General features: G+C 41.9%; 1 protein-coding gene across 2 annotated transcripts; it reads left to right on the top strand.

Moving 5' to 3' along the window:
• Positions 1-348: 348 nt before the first annotated feature.
• psma4 (proteasome 20S subunit alpha 4) lies at positions 349-8,450 on the top strand. 2 transcript variants are annotated; one of them, XM_050072617.1, is made up of 9 exons: positions 349-432; positions 920-950; positions 2,840-2,882; positions 3,005-3,167; positions 3,306-3,383; positions 3,485-3,573; positions 5,260-5,390; positions 6,060-6,183; positions 8,192-8,450. In XM_050072617.1, the coding sequence occupies exons 2-9, from the start codon at positions 948-950 to the stop codon at positions 8,344-8,346; spliced, it is 786 nt and encodes a 261-aa protein (XP_049928574.1). In that variant the 5' UTR covers positions 349-432; positions 920-947; the 3' UTR covers positions 8,347-8,450. The 2 variants fall into 2 exon arrangements, with proteins under 2 accessions (XP_049928574.1, XP_049928575.1); XM_050072618.1 differs by having other exon boundaries at positions 394-425.
• The last annotated feature ends 6,618 nt before the right edge of the window (positions 8,451-15,068 follow it).

Raw genomic sequence — 15,068 nt, forward strand, 5'->3', positions numbered from 1 at the left:
GTTTTTATTTTTTTTAATCAGTATCTTTCATTTTGTTTTTGATAAGCACTGTATAAACAAAGTTTCTTCTTCTACTTGTTGTTGTTGTTGTTGTTGTTGTTATTGATTTTGGGCATAGCTTACAGAATTTATTTCAAACATGCTAATTCTTTATAGGTGACAAGTTAAAAGTCATCATGAATTAATTGTGAGTCAGTCAATTATCAAGTCAAAACATAACTGAAAACTGTAGCCTATTGTTAATGTCTGTAAAATATAGCACCTTTCAAATTGTTCTACACTGTTATCAGCCATCTTCACATGCTTATGCTTGTTCATTGAGATATAAATGAATAAATAAATAAATGAATAAAGAAGAGGCGCGCCTTGTTGTCGACACCACGCCTTCCTGTGATGTCATCAACACGCGCCCTGTAGACAGCCCTGTAAGTGGTAAGCATTTAATTTTTTACCAAATAAAATAATATTCAAACCACTTATCTGATGTTACATTAACGTATTATATCTTGGTACGTATGTGAAATATATTTACATAAAGACTGAGTCGCTAGCTGAGTGTGAAAGCATCAGCAGCAGCGGTGGCTAGCTAACAATTTTGTTGATTCATCTCCATCTGTGTCGACAGTTTAGCTAAATACGAGCTTTTTCTGGAGCGCAACGCTAAACATCGATAACATGAACTACTAATGGAGTTTCATACAACCCTCAGTCAGCGTTTAGTGCCAGTTTGTTACCTTTTGGACATGAAAGACGTTAACGAGTCTGAGTTTTGTCTCTTTCACTTTCACAATCAGCCGCAGATTAGTAAGCGATTCTGTATGTAACATAGTGTTTTAACGCTTAGCTAGCTGGTTAGCTCGGATAAACTTCACCGCTATTTATTAAAGAATAAGGGGAACTTTATGTTTGTTTTCAACAGTGGGAGAGTTTGACTGCAGTCTGCAAAAATGGTGAGTTAACGCTAATGTTTTCTGTTGATTTGTATTGCTGATGTGCTGCTCAGCTTCTTTCTCTCTCTACTTTAAGTTGTGAGATGAATACAAATCATCTCTGCAGCCTCTCAGCTTCATGACAGGAGAGGTAGTTTAGGCTGAAGCTATAACTGCTGATGACCTCAGAGGTCTGCCTTCAGATGCTCTCCATGGTCTTATAATAGAGCCTGGGCGTTGTACATTATAAGCAATATATCAGTCAGATTTCCTCTGATTTGTGGGCCTCAATTATTTTAGTTTTCAGAGTGCTAGGCAGCTGTCTAGAGGAGCCCATGGCTGCTGATTGTTGGGACAAGGTTTCAGGAGTCAGTATTTATTAGTGTAGCTGCCAGGACACTATTGTAATCCTAGGTATTCTTCTTCTTTCTTCTTTCTTCTTCTTCTTCCGAGGAAATCATACTTCCCATGGGTGAAAACTCACCAAACTTTGCACAAAGGTCCAGTCTCATGCCAGATATCCTCAGCTGTAAACTCAAGCCAATAGTCCTGATGGTGGCGCTACAGCAAGCGTCTAAAGTTCAAAACTTTGAAAATTCATAACAAATCAACCATACGTGCTACAACTTCACAACTTTCATCAAACTGTAGCCCCAATACTGAAGAAACTTTTGTACATTTAAACCTATTAAAAATTATGAAGTTCATCACTCTGTTTTTTTCAAAAACTGTAAAACTTCTTAAACCTATCTCCTCCCACAATTTTTGCTCAATTGACACCAAACTTGCTACAGAGCATCTTCAGACTGTCCTACAAAAACTATGTTTCTCAGATTTTTGATTTATCAAAAATTGAGCCTACAGTGCATCAAAATGTTTGACTGTAAACGGTACTGTAAACATATACATGCAAATTCTTGCTAAATAAATCTTCAATGTTCATGAAAAAAATGACAAAATTCTAGAGTCATGGTAGATGATGTGTGGCAAATTTCAGAATTTTATCTCAAAAACTGAATTTTTGACAGCATTTTGAATTTTGCTCTAATGTGAACAATTGGAGTCAATGTAAAAATGGCAATTTTAAACATCAGTTTTTCACTTATGGAGCAAATCAATCATTGTTACAAACAAATTACCAACATCTCCATGCTGTCTAGATGCAATATGTGTATTTTCAGATTTTTGTTTCGATAACTGAATTTTTTACAGTGGTTTGAAATCTGCTTTTCCATGCATGGACGGCTGCTAAACCTGCACGTCTGGTTTAGTCAATTTGTGAAGCTACACATGAATTGTCAATGACTAATTAGCTCAGTGAGATAGAGATTGATTCTTAGCCTCACAGGTTGTGAGTTCAAGCCTCAGCTGATGCAAAAGGCAGATTGTGTTGCTAAATTCCTAAATGTCTTCCAATTATTCTGCTTGTTGCTCAGAATTGCCTAAAAATGCCCGGACCCGACCCATCGCTGCGCAGCAGCTATAATGAAGCTTTGAAATTTGCATCACATGGCCTTTCCTAGTGATGGCTGTGAACAAGCCATAGCCCCAGCAAACTAATTAAGGTGTTTGCATGCCACTGTAAATGTTCAGTGAGCATTTCATCAACAAGCAAATTTAATCATATTCTGGACAGCATGCAGCTGCTTCATTTACAGCCACAAGAAACTGAACAAAAAACAAACTTTAGTGGAGTAAATGGTCACAGTGAGAAAACCTAACAGACCTGTTTGGGGTTAACGCCACATTTTCTAGCTGAAGGTGTTAATAAGATGTCTATAAAAGAAAGCTTATGTATTGTTCCTGGAGTAGGCCAACAAAATAATTAAATTACTTGTAGCTCTGTGGTCTTTATTTCAAATTTATGTTAAGTTCCAAGAAGTCTTCATGTGTTTTCTGTTTCTTTTTAGTCTCGTCGATATGATTCAAGAACAACCATCTTCTCACCAGAGGGTAAGAACTCTCAATTATTGTAGCTGATGAGGCCTCAAGTTGTGTACTGTGTGTTTTATTTCTTGCCTTTCAGTGCCCCGTGCTTGTGTCCTCATCTTGACAGCTCTGTGTATAATTTTCAGGGCGTCTGTATCAGGTTGAGTACGCCATGGAAGCCATCGGTCATGCTGGCACCTGTCTGGGGATTTTAGCCAATGACGGAGTGCTGCTGGCTGCTGAGAGGAGGAACATTCACAAGCTGCTAGATGAAGTGTTTTTCTCAGAGAAAATCTATAAGCTGAACGAGTGAGTTACTTCTACTCTACTAGCTTGTGAGGCAATTGATTGGCAGTGTGCAAATGTTTGTAGTTTCAGGACAGTGAGTCGTTTGTGACTTTGAACCTACTGTGACATATTTCTTTACATCTTCCCTTGTTCTTGCAGAGACATGGCGTGCAGCGTGGCAGGAATCACATCAGATGCCAACGTACTGACCAATGAGCTGAGGCTTATAGCACAGAGGTAAGCTCCGGTTAGGAACACTTCATTTCTGCTGCAGCCAAATGGTTCTAGTGGGAGAAAACACAAATATATAAATGTGATAAACTGTGTTGCGGTCGCAGGTACCTGCTGCAGTACCAGGAGCCAATCCCCTGCGAGCAGCTGGTCACGGCTTTGTGTGACATCAAACAGGCCTACACCCAGTTTGGAGGTACAAAGCAGCACTGTACAGTTCTGTCTTAGCAAGAGACGAGTGTCTCATCTACATGCAGAGTTTACAGCTTTAAAGATGATCTATACAGTGGCCAAATGAAGTGTTTTCTTTTCTTTCAGTTGGAGTATTTGGCCTAGCTTTTCACTCTTTATTTTTTCCTCATTGGTCTTCAACTTGTAAATCACTAGCTGTCTAATTTCTGCACTTTTGGTTGGACTCAGACACATGCATTTGAAATGATTAATGTAAAATGTACGTTTATTTCTTAGTTTCGTGCTGCTTGCCCCAGTATGCATTATGTCTGTGTCTTTCCTGAATCCTCACATTCGAGGTGGCGAGCACAAAGTTAGCATGACCTACAGTCACAATCATGACAATAAGAACAAGGTTTAAAAATACAGTGATTTTCCTTTAACACCTTTTTTCAGCTCTTTTGAATGCGTATCTGTCTTTTTGCATCATTGTCTCAAGCTTAAATTTATGGTAGGGTGATGAACACTTAAAAAGTGTTGCCCAAAAGAAATTAAACAGTCACGTATCATTTCATATTTATGCTTCAGTCGACATGGTAACCAGAGACCTCCTGTGTTTCTTTACAAACTGACGACTATCACTAGTGCATTTAGTGAAGTGTAATCTGCACAGACAGCTGTTTAAATCACATAAATATCCAGCTGTATATGCGTTTTTAATTTATTAACCGTGTCTGTCTGTGAGTGGCAGATTTCCCTCACTTGCTACAGTGGGTTGGCACATAAAATCATCATTCATTCATTCATTCATTTTCCGTAACCACTTATCCTGTAAGAGGTCGCAAGGGCTGGCTGGAGCCTATCCCAGCTGACATTGGGTGAGAGGCAGGGTACACCCTGGACAGGTCACCAGACTATCACAGGGCTGACACATAGAGACAGACAACCATTCACACTCACATTCACACCTACGGACAATTTAGAGTCACCAGTTAACCTGCATGTCTTTGGCACCAAAGGGCTCCCTCATCCCGGGGTTCAAACCAGAAACCTCTTGCCGTGAGGCGACAATGCTAACCACTGCACCATAGTGTCACCTGAATAAAATTGGTGAATCAATTGATAGAAACACTGTTGATTTCTTCAGGTGGAGCTGACATGAAACATAATTTGGATCAGTAAATGTCTGCTGTCAGTCAGCCTGGTGAAGGCAGCTGCTGCTGACAGACGGCTGCTTCTGTAGACAGAGATGCTGAATGCAGCTCATAATTGGTGTGGTTTGAAAGCGACTATCTCCATGGCGGTGTTAGTAACACTACCCAGTTACATTGCGCAACAAAAAACGACGATGTCTGCGACGTAACAGATTTCTCAAGGTGTGTGACATGAAAGGTAAGTGTTGAGCAACACTTTGATTTGTTGAAAATGCGTCATTTCTTTTGAGCGACAGTCTTCAAAAGTGTCGAGCACCCAACCATCATTTAAACTCAAATAGGAGTTCTGAATAATAGAAGTTAATACAATTATATGGGATTCTAAAACTACAAATAAATGGAATTAAAATCAGTTTGATTGTACATAAATAATTGTGGAGTACTCTCTTTGTACGCTACACTCTTTGTTACAAAAAATCAAAGTTAGGAACACCGGAGGCACTTCAGTTGAATCAGTATGATGACGTCACCGTATGTGTGTGTGTTTCTTCTCACAGGAAAGCGTCCCTTTGGAGTCTCGCTGCTCTACATGGGCTGGGATAAACACTATGGCTTCCAGCTCTACCAGAGTGACCCCAGTGGAAACTACGGAGGCTGGAAGGCCACGTGCATCGGGAACAACAGTGCTGTAAGTCTCTCAGCAGTATTAAATTATTTAAAACCAACACGTGTGGAGTCTGAATAATTAGATTTGATTGCTGTGCAGATGTGGTCAAACAAGCTGCTGTTCCACACAGTGACACTGGAGGGCGCCACTGCACAGAGTTTGTTTTTTTAAACACTGTGTCCATGAAAAGAACCGGACGCTTACAATAAACAGTCATGGCCTACTTAGTGCTGACTCTGGGGGCAGCTAATTGTGTAAGTCCTGATTCACTGTGGCTCTGCTAATCTCAGTGGTCCTCCAAAGAGCTGCACACAAAGCATTGTGGGTAACGGAGCCTCCTCAGAGCATTGTGGGAACACTTTTGTCCACAAAGAGGCCTTTCGGTACCCTGAGTGCATGCATGTTTTGTTTGGGTGTCTCCAGTGAGGAAACACACACCTGATCCGGACAGTGGTAGTGTTGTGCTGCACACAGTGAGCCGTTCGGGAGCAGATATGAGATCTGGCAGCAGGTGGTCGTCTGAGAGCAGAGACTGAACCGAGGTTTTAAATGCTATCTTCACAATTGAAAACAGATGGGAAGACAAGTTTTGCACGTCCTCCTACGTAAATTCTGCAGCCCTAACAAGAAGGATGGTGTTTTGGAGTGATTCTTACTCTGTCTCTCTTTGTTTTCTTTGCTCGCTCCCAGGCGGCTGTCTCCATGCTGAAGCAGGACTTCAAGGAGGGAGAGATGACACTTTCCACAGCCCTCGCCCTCGCCATCAAAGTCCTCAATAAGACCATGGACGTCAGCAAGCTGTCTGCAGAGAAAGGTGCAGATTTGCAGTGAGAGAGATGCACAAACAGACAGACAATTTGGAAAAAGCGTAGCTTGTTTACAGCAAATTAATGTAACACTCGAGATAAAGATAAAATAGATTTAATAACTGTAACTTTAAAAGAATAGTTTGGGTCTTTTGAAGTGGGGTTACAGAGGAAGATATACTTTCTTAATCCCTGAGAGGAAATTCAATTTTTTTAGTCTGTCATCTTACACACACAGGCCCAAAATATACACACACACACACACACGCACAAACAGCACCTATACATGCATTAAATGAAGAGACGTCACAGTGAGGCTGCCTTGGACAGGCGCCTCAGGCGAACTGGCACCTCTCCAGCTACCAGTCCACACTCAATGCTCCAGACAGGGACTTGAACCAGTGACCCACTGGTTCCCAACCCAAGTCCCCATGGGCTGAGCTACTGCTGCCTCAGTGCATCACATACAGAAGATGGCAGGAGTTGAAAGGGAAACTAAGCCGTGTACAGGGCGGCTGCAACAAAACATATTTTAGCCACCTGATAAACATCAATAGTAATAAGTGTACATTTAGAATATTTTCACCACTTAATCTTGCCGTCAGACAGCGATTTCCAACAGGTAACTGAAGCCGATATATCGCTCTTTTAAAGCCAGACTCCACTGAGGAAAACCAGTGATTTAACATCGCTGAATTTACAATTTACAAAAGCAGTAACGTTAGCTTGCTGGACACAGGAGCTGGTGGTCTACTGCTGCTTCAATCAGTTAGTTAGTTTGTGTTATCGTGTGACTGTGGTGACTCTGAACAAACCCTTTCAAACACCAGAGTTGCACAATAACACAAACTAACCAATCAAAGCAGCTCCTGTGTGCAGGGAGCTAAAACTACTGATTATGTAAATGCAGTCTGGGGGCTTTGACAAGCGCGCAGATGAGGAACTGAAGCTGTCAACAGGTTTCTCAGCGGAAGTCGCTGTCTGATGGTAAGGTGACAGTGAAAGTTTTCTAAATATATAGTGTACACTTAAACTGATCGTGACTTTTTTAGGTGGCTAAAATACATTTTGTTACTGACCCCTCCACAGCAGTACATTGCTTAGCTTTTGTGGTGGTACTCCTGCCTGCTTCTCCAAACTGGGAGTGTGCCGACTGACATTTACTGTACGTAATACACTGACTACGGATACGTATCTCATACAGCCTCACTTCAAATAATCTGAACTATTCCCGTAAGGGTGCAGCTCAACAGGGAAACATCACAGACTCTGCTGCAAAGTTTCTTGGTGTCTTTCAGCTCATTGTTTTGATTTGACCGCCTCAACTTTACTGTTTACAGCAGACAAACACAGTTAAAGACCAGCGGGTGAACACAGTAAAAGATATTTCCTACGGGGGCTGATGGAGACTAAAAAACAGAGCTGAAAGTCAATATTAGACTTAAATTCATCAGATTGCATGACTCCAAGCGAATGCAAACATCGCTCTGTGTCTGCTGGATATGCAAATAGGCAACTGTCTGCTAACAAGGTCATTGTAATAACTTGATTAGGTAATAATATGTCAATGTTGTTTTTACAGCGTATTCCACAAACTTCAAGTTGCTGAAAAACAACAAAACAATCAATATTACTTTAACAAAAAATCCTCACGTCCTGTTTCAGTATCAATAAATCATGATCGATCAGCTGACAGACATTAATGAGACTGCTGTAAACAAAATGAGCTGTTACAGGAAGCTGTCGTTATGTTAGCTTCTCTAAAAACAAGCTTGTTCGTCCCAGATGAAGCTTGTTTATGCTTGAAGATGTGTGATTGATGGGCGGGCCATTTGACAGCGAGACGGGGGATTACACCTTATCAGCATGTTTTGTGGCATTTGATGTGACCTCGTTCCAACATTTCATACCGCCTCAAACTGAAAAACACATGGTGCTTATAGATATGCTTGATATGTGACAGATGACACATCCCAAGCTGGTTCCTCACCGTCTGTCTCTGTGTGTTTGTTTCAGTGGAGATCGCCACTCTGACCCGCGAGAACGGAAAGACCTGCATCAAAGTGCTGAAGCTGAAGGAGGTCGAGGAGCTGATCAAGAAGCACGAAGCCGAGGAGGCCAAAGCCGAGAAAGACAAGAAAGAGAAAGAGCAGAAAGAGAAGGACAAGTAGTGATGCTGTCCTCGTTGAGTTTTGCGTGTGAGAACGAATGTGAGTTTTCAGGTGTGTTTGCATTTGTGTTGTTTCGTAAAATAAATCCAGGATGATCAACTATCGACTTGAGTTTCTTTGTGTTATTTAATGTGTTTCAAGGACGAAAAGTCTGTATCAACCCACTTTAAAGGTTTAAAGTAACTGATCCCCTCCATTACATTCATGGTTTACAGTTGAGATCAATATGGGATTAAATATTCTGTTCTGGGATGCAGCAGATGGTCTTAATGTATTCTGCATGAACTGTGTAATGCATACTTTAAACGGTTATGAAACGGGACATCGTGATTACACAATGATAAATATGTTTATGTGGGGATGATGGATGTTTTCCAGTCCTTGTTATGAAACAGGAAGTGAGTGTTTTGGCTGTCAATCAGGTGTTCTCTTCTTGGTTTAGCTGAGTCGGGGTAATAGTGACGGTCAGGAGAGCAGTGATGTCTGTATGGCAATATTATTCATTTAAAGTTTGCCATGTTAACTAAATCCTGCTGATTCAGACCCCTTTTTGTTTTGTTGCAGCCTTGTATTAGAACCAGTCAAAAGCTCTCAACACCTCATAATGACAAAGAGAAAACAAGTATTCAGACTCTGGACTCAGTAGAAGCACCTTCGGCAGCGATCACAGCCGCCAGTCCTCTTGGGTGTGACACAATCTTTGCAAACCTGGATTTTAAGGTCTCTCCTGAGATGTGTGTTTGGGTTTTGGACTGGGTTTGCTATACAAATGAAGCTCAGTCAGGAAGACGATACTTATCATGCTTAGTCTGTAACTTTCTTCCTCAACTCACTATTCACCCCTCGCACGCATGCTCACTCTACCTCTGGCTGTCAGTGTTCGGGGCTGTCAACTGAGTCATCAGCTTTTCTGCAGCTGATCTACAATTCACCAACAGCACAGCAACACACCTTCTCCGTCAGCCTATCATCTCACTGCTCCTCATTTTAAATATGGTTCTTTTTCAGCCCGCAGTCGTTTCATGCTGCTGCCGTGCGTAGGGGAGAGTGGGGTGAGATGTGCCAGTTTTTATTTGAGGTGACTTGAAAGAGAGGGCATGGCAGTAATGCCTCCAACTAAAATATGTACATATATTCAGGATGTTGGGCATCCCTGGGAACAACCACTTTGGATCTTAAATAAACTGTTTAAAAAATATGGCTTTCCTTTCTCGTGGCACGATTTGCCCCTGATGCGGGGTGAGTTGTGCCTTGGGAGAAAATACGTTGGGTAAATTGTGCCATTGATTATTGAAGTAAAACTGAACATTTTCATCTCATATACTGTAATGCTGTATCAAAGCAAGACAAATTCAATACCAAATTAATTATTAAAGCTTTTTTAAATAACACCAAAGGCCAATTTTAGCAGAAGATAACATGTCGAATACATGAAAGATCTTAAGTAGGCCTACATAATGTTTAACATTTTCAGAATAAAATTAAGTTAAACCTGAACAAAATCAACTGCAATTCTCAGAACCAGGCTACAACACAACATGCCACTTGTCAATGCTGCAATATTCTTCAACAATTTCTTTAACAAAATGTTAAGAACAAAATGAAATTAAAAATGAAGGCTCCAGGTCATAAATGTCAACTCCTGGCCAGTANGCTACAACACAACATGCCACTTGTCAATGCTGCAATATTCTTCAACAATTTCTTTAACAAAATGAAATTAAAAATGAAGGCTCCAGGTCATAAATGTCAACTCCTGGCCAGTAGAGAGTGTGTGTGTGTGTGAGAGAGAGAGAGAGAGAGAGAGAGTGTGTGTGATGGCTCCATAGCTGCAATCTTCTTCAACAAGGCCTATTTACAGACCTACAGATCTTCATCTCCCTTGCCACCTGATGTACGGTCTTCCCCTGTTGCACCTCTCTCACTGCTCTGTCTGACTCCATAAGAGGGGTTGAACCCCTGTCTGTCTTCCTTTTGTAAAGGCGTGGCATTATGGCTTTTGGTCTAAAATTAAAAATGTCACATCATTTTAGTGATAAAATAAAATAATACAATGTACAATTACAATAGAATAATATGTTAATAATAATCATCAGTGATTAGCACAACTTAACACAGGCCTTTTGGCACAAATCACCCCATCCCCACCATTTTAGCAAACTTGTGTCATCCAGCAGTTTAGAGTTAACATCATGCTAACAGTTTAGCCTCATATTGTCGCTTACTAAAGCACTAACTCATGTATGAAATGTTTTCAAACTTATCTATAATTGTTCAGACACAGCAATCAATAATCCATGATCATAAAAAATTCACTTTGAAAGGCAAAAAACAGTTTTTGGACTTAAATCTGCTTACCTCTTGTGCCATGTGCCTCTTTTCTCCACAGGCTGAGTAAAATGGATGCCTCTACAAAAATATGAGGTCACATGACCAATTATGGTTTTCTTGAAACAAGGGGTGGCACAACTCTCCCACTGGTACGAATCACCCCACTCTCCCCTACCCTCTACCTCCCCATTACCACCTAGTCTCCTTGGATGCAGCCTCATTTCACTGCATCATTCATCTACCAAGTCATCAGCCACCATCACCAGTGTCTAGACTGGGGGGATTTATCTTGCTGCTGCTCAGATGTCCCACGATCTCAAATAATCTCCCTGTGGTTTCTAAGCGCCAAAGACTTTGTTAAAATCTTATCAGCACAATCATCTGTTAATCTGTACACCTATATTTTGCATTAAATTTGATCTTCATTCCTCACTCCTGTCTCTCCTGATTGAAATAAAGCTGCCTTACCTTGGATCAGGTTTTCACTGAGGATATCGCTTCATTCAGCTCTCCACTCAACCCTGACCAGTCCCACCAGTCCCTGCTGCTGACAATGCTTCACTGCTGGGATGATACTGTGCAGGTGATGAGCGGTGCCTGGTTTCTCTCTGATGTGATGATTGGAATTGAGGTCAAAAGGTTCAATCTTGGTGTCATCAAGCAGCTTTCCTGTGTCTTTCATCTGGCCGTCTCAGATCGGTGGAGTGTTGCAGTGATGGTTGTCCCTCTGGAAGATTCTCCACACAGGACCATCAGCCTCTTGGTCACCTCTTTTACCAAGACCCTTCTCCCCTGATTGCTCAGTTTGGTCACACAGCTAGTTCTGGGAGGAGTCCTGGTTGTTCCAAACTTCTTCCATTAATGTATCATGGAGGCCACTGAGCTCTTGGGAACCTTCATTGAACCCTCCCCAGATTTTTGCCTCGACACACTGCTGTCTCTGAGCTCTGCGGGCAGTTCCTTCAACCTCATGTCTTGTTTTTTTTTTGTTTTTTTTTACAGACTGGTGTGTGTTCCTCTCCAGATCATCCAGTCAACTGAACTGACCGCAGGTGCTCCAGATCATCCAGTCAACTGAACTGACCGCAGGTGGTGTCCAGTCAAAGATGATCGAGAGAACTGGGAGGTACCTGGCTAGGGTTCAGGTGTCATAGCAAAGCAAAGTTTGTCTGAAGGTGTGACAGATGTTACAGTTTCTTATCTCAGATGGGAGATCATCCAATGGGTTAGAAGCTCTGACAGAAAAGCATAACTGCCTGAAGGAGCTGGGCCTGTAAGGGATTACACAGTGATGATATTTCGGTATATTCTTCATGATAAATTCTTTATAAGAAGGCTGCAACATCACAAAATGTGAAAAAGGTGAAAGGGTCTGAACACTTCCTGAATGCCTCGAAAATCCTGATTAAAAGCTCCTGAACAGCTTCTAAATATGTTGAGAATACTTTCAATGATAAAATAAAAAATGTGAACATCTCCATTTGCTGATGAAGATCATGTAATATGACAGAAAGCTCCAGAGCAAACAGCGACTGAAAGGACTGTGTGGTGAGATTATGTTGTCAGCAGCAGTTATATCAGAACCCTTCTTGGATAATAAACACAGGAAAGTAGATTTTCCATCCAGCATGTTACATTTGATCTGATCTTCAGCGAGGCCTGCGGCACACTAAGTCTCTTTAGAGCGGATTAGCTATCAACCGGCTGGTTTTAACTCAGCTAACCGGATGCTGGAAACTGAGATGCGAGGACGAACATAGGCGGTTTTCTGAGAAGCGCCGTGCTGAGAGTGAAGCTGATGTGGTAACCGCTTAACCAACCTCAATCTGAGGTGAGTTTATATAAAGTCATCACAAGATTAAGGCCAGCAGGGGACTATGTGCCTCTTCTCTTTCAGTCCAGGGGATTAGTGACACAGCGTGAAGGCCTGACTTTAGATGTTTATAGCACCGCTGTGACATGTGGTGGGAACAGCAGGGGGTCCTTCAGACGGGAAGACACATTTTAGAGGTGACAGTTGTTTGTCGCATCCTTAGTGGTGAAATATCAACACTGACGATGGGGATTTCCCTGATGATCTTCAGGTGACTTTTGAGGTATCAAGCACCCAAACTGATAACTGCCACCAGCAAAACACAACACTGGACAAAAGATATTTAAAAAGTAGAAAGAATAAAATTTCTCTTTCCTACTTCTACTCTCTTTCTGTCATCTAACCTTAACCCTTTGGCTCCCACTCGGGCACTCCTCAGATGGCTCACACTCATAGTCTCAAGTATCTGCATCAACTTCAAGGGGCTCCGTGCCAAAGTCAGACTGCACGAGTTGTGTGGACACGGTTCTCAACATGGAGGTGGCCGAGCCAACTTGAAGCAAATGCCACAAACTCCATAAAGGCTGAATCCAAATGACTGCACTTGACCGCACTTGCAGACTCGCAGACTTTGCGGGCGTGTTCCCCGGAAGTCTGGGAGTGCTTAGGGCTGTCAAAGCTACAGTTCATCCAGTCTACAAGGGGCCTCAAGTGAACTTTCTGCAGACTTTTAAAGAGTCTTCTTGGGGTGCGGACTTCAGCAGACTTCACAGATTTATCAACCCACAATTCATTGCAATACGGACGTGACATTGTGGGTTTTCCAGCTGCCCACAAGGAAATATGGATGTGTAAAATAGTTATTGATAGTTAGGCCAGAAATAATATTCAACCACACCATGATACAGAGGGACTGAAAATGTTTTTCATTATTGCGGCCTATCAGGCTGTGCAGTGAAATAGGCTAAAAAATTAGTCGGAAAACAACAACAGAAGGTTTCTAATGTGAGTAATACCCAATTTATTGAGTTATAGTCCTGTCCTTATTACAAACATTCTGTTTTTGAACATGCCTAGCTTGTTATATAGAGATGTATTAATACACATACATTTTTGTTCAGTCACAAAAAAGGCTCTGCATGTGATTTATATCTTGTTATCTGAAGGAACAGATGAGTAGGAACTATTCATCAACGTATATGACATAATATAACAGCAGTGATAGTTGAACGTTTCCACAGCAACGAGTACAACAGTCTCTGTCCCTGCAGACTTTATGTGATGACGGTAAATACGTCACACTACGTACAACTGAAGCGAGGGTTCAGTCTGTAAGTCCAGAGGGTGGACATTTGGATTCAGCCAAACAGCGCTTCACAGCAGCAACAGTGCTAACAGAGCTAACGATGTTAACCTGGCGGAAACACACCAAGGTTTCTGACTTGGTCTTTGCTTTTTAAAGATAGTGACTCGAGGTATTTACTAACAGCGATCCTCTTTTCTTTACTGCCAAAGACAATTACCACAGTTTTGTTGTGATTTAGCTGAAGAAAGTTTTGGCTGGACCGGCTTCCCACAACAAACCACAGAGAAGCTCAGATTACAACACAAGGGGGTGATCACACAGAAATGAGACGCTAGAGATGCGGACGCTTCAAAGATGCTTGAAACGTTGGAAGCGCTTATTCAATGCATGCTAGCTACTGGCGTCTGACGCTCAAAAAAGTTGAAAATATTTTAACTTTTCAGCATCTATGCGTGTCTAAAAACGCGCGTCTAAAAAGACGCTTGAACACCGGTCAGACACGCCGTATCATAGGAACAATGGTTTTACTGGCGTCGCGTTTCTAGCGTTTCATCTCGGTGTGATCGCTCCCTAACAGAGGTAGCGTGACTTCATTTTCTTCTCAGGAAGCTCTTACTCCTCCACACCTTTACATAGCAAACAGTGGTTAGTTGCTGTATTAATGCTCTGAATGTCGCATACAGAACCTTCAACTTTTGTGTCTGTGCAAGAGAACTTCACAGTTTTCTATAATGTTGTTTTTTGTAAGACATTTTCTATTTTAGTGTATTTGACACCTCGGGGCCGCTGCAGGTCACAGCTCTGCACACAAACAGAGTGTCTTTTCTCCTTCAGGATGAGACAACAAAGGTTTGAAAGCAGGTTTCTGCTGTATTAAAGACACCGATATAGCTCAGCTGAGTCCATCCTGGCCTGGACACTGAAAATAGATCTCTAGATCAACTGACTCTGGAGGCTGTTGCAGTCCTTGGCGAGGGGCCAGCGGTGAGTTGTAATGTGCTGTGAGCTGAGCTGGTTAGAGATTAGCGCCTGAGTCAGCAATCTGCTGAAACACAGCTTCCTCTGACTACTGTTCATGAAAAAAAGAACACACTTTCATTTCCTCAAATCTGCTCCATCATCACTGCCCTACTTCGCTGTTTTCTTTTCTCCTATCAGTCCTCTGTTGGCTGCAGTGGTCTTCTGCTTGTATAATTGCAGTTATTTTAAGGCCTCCAGTTTGGCTCCTCAGCTTTACAACCTTGGCTCACTTTCTGTGTTGTCCCCGCTGCA

Source organism: Epinephelus moara, chromosome 20 (genome assembly GCF_006386435.1).
Source record: "Epinephelus moara isolate mb chromosome 20, YSFRI_EMoa_1.0, whole genome shotgun sequence".
Lineage (NCBI taxonomy): Eukaryota > Metazoa > Chordata > Actinopteri > Perciformes > Serranidae > Epinephelus > Epinephelus moara.

Coding starts and splice junctions, on each gene's coding strand:
- psma4 (XM_050072617.1), top strand. Junction 2,883..3,004: donor AACCATCTTCTCACCAGAGG/GTAAGAACTCTC, acceptor TATAATTTTCAG/GGCGTCTGTATCAGGTTGAG. Junction 5,391..6,059: donor GCATCGGGAACAACAGTGCT/GTAAGTCTCTCA, acceptor GCTCGCTCCCAG/GCGGCTGTCTCCATGCTGAA.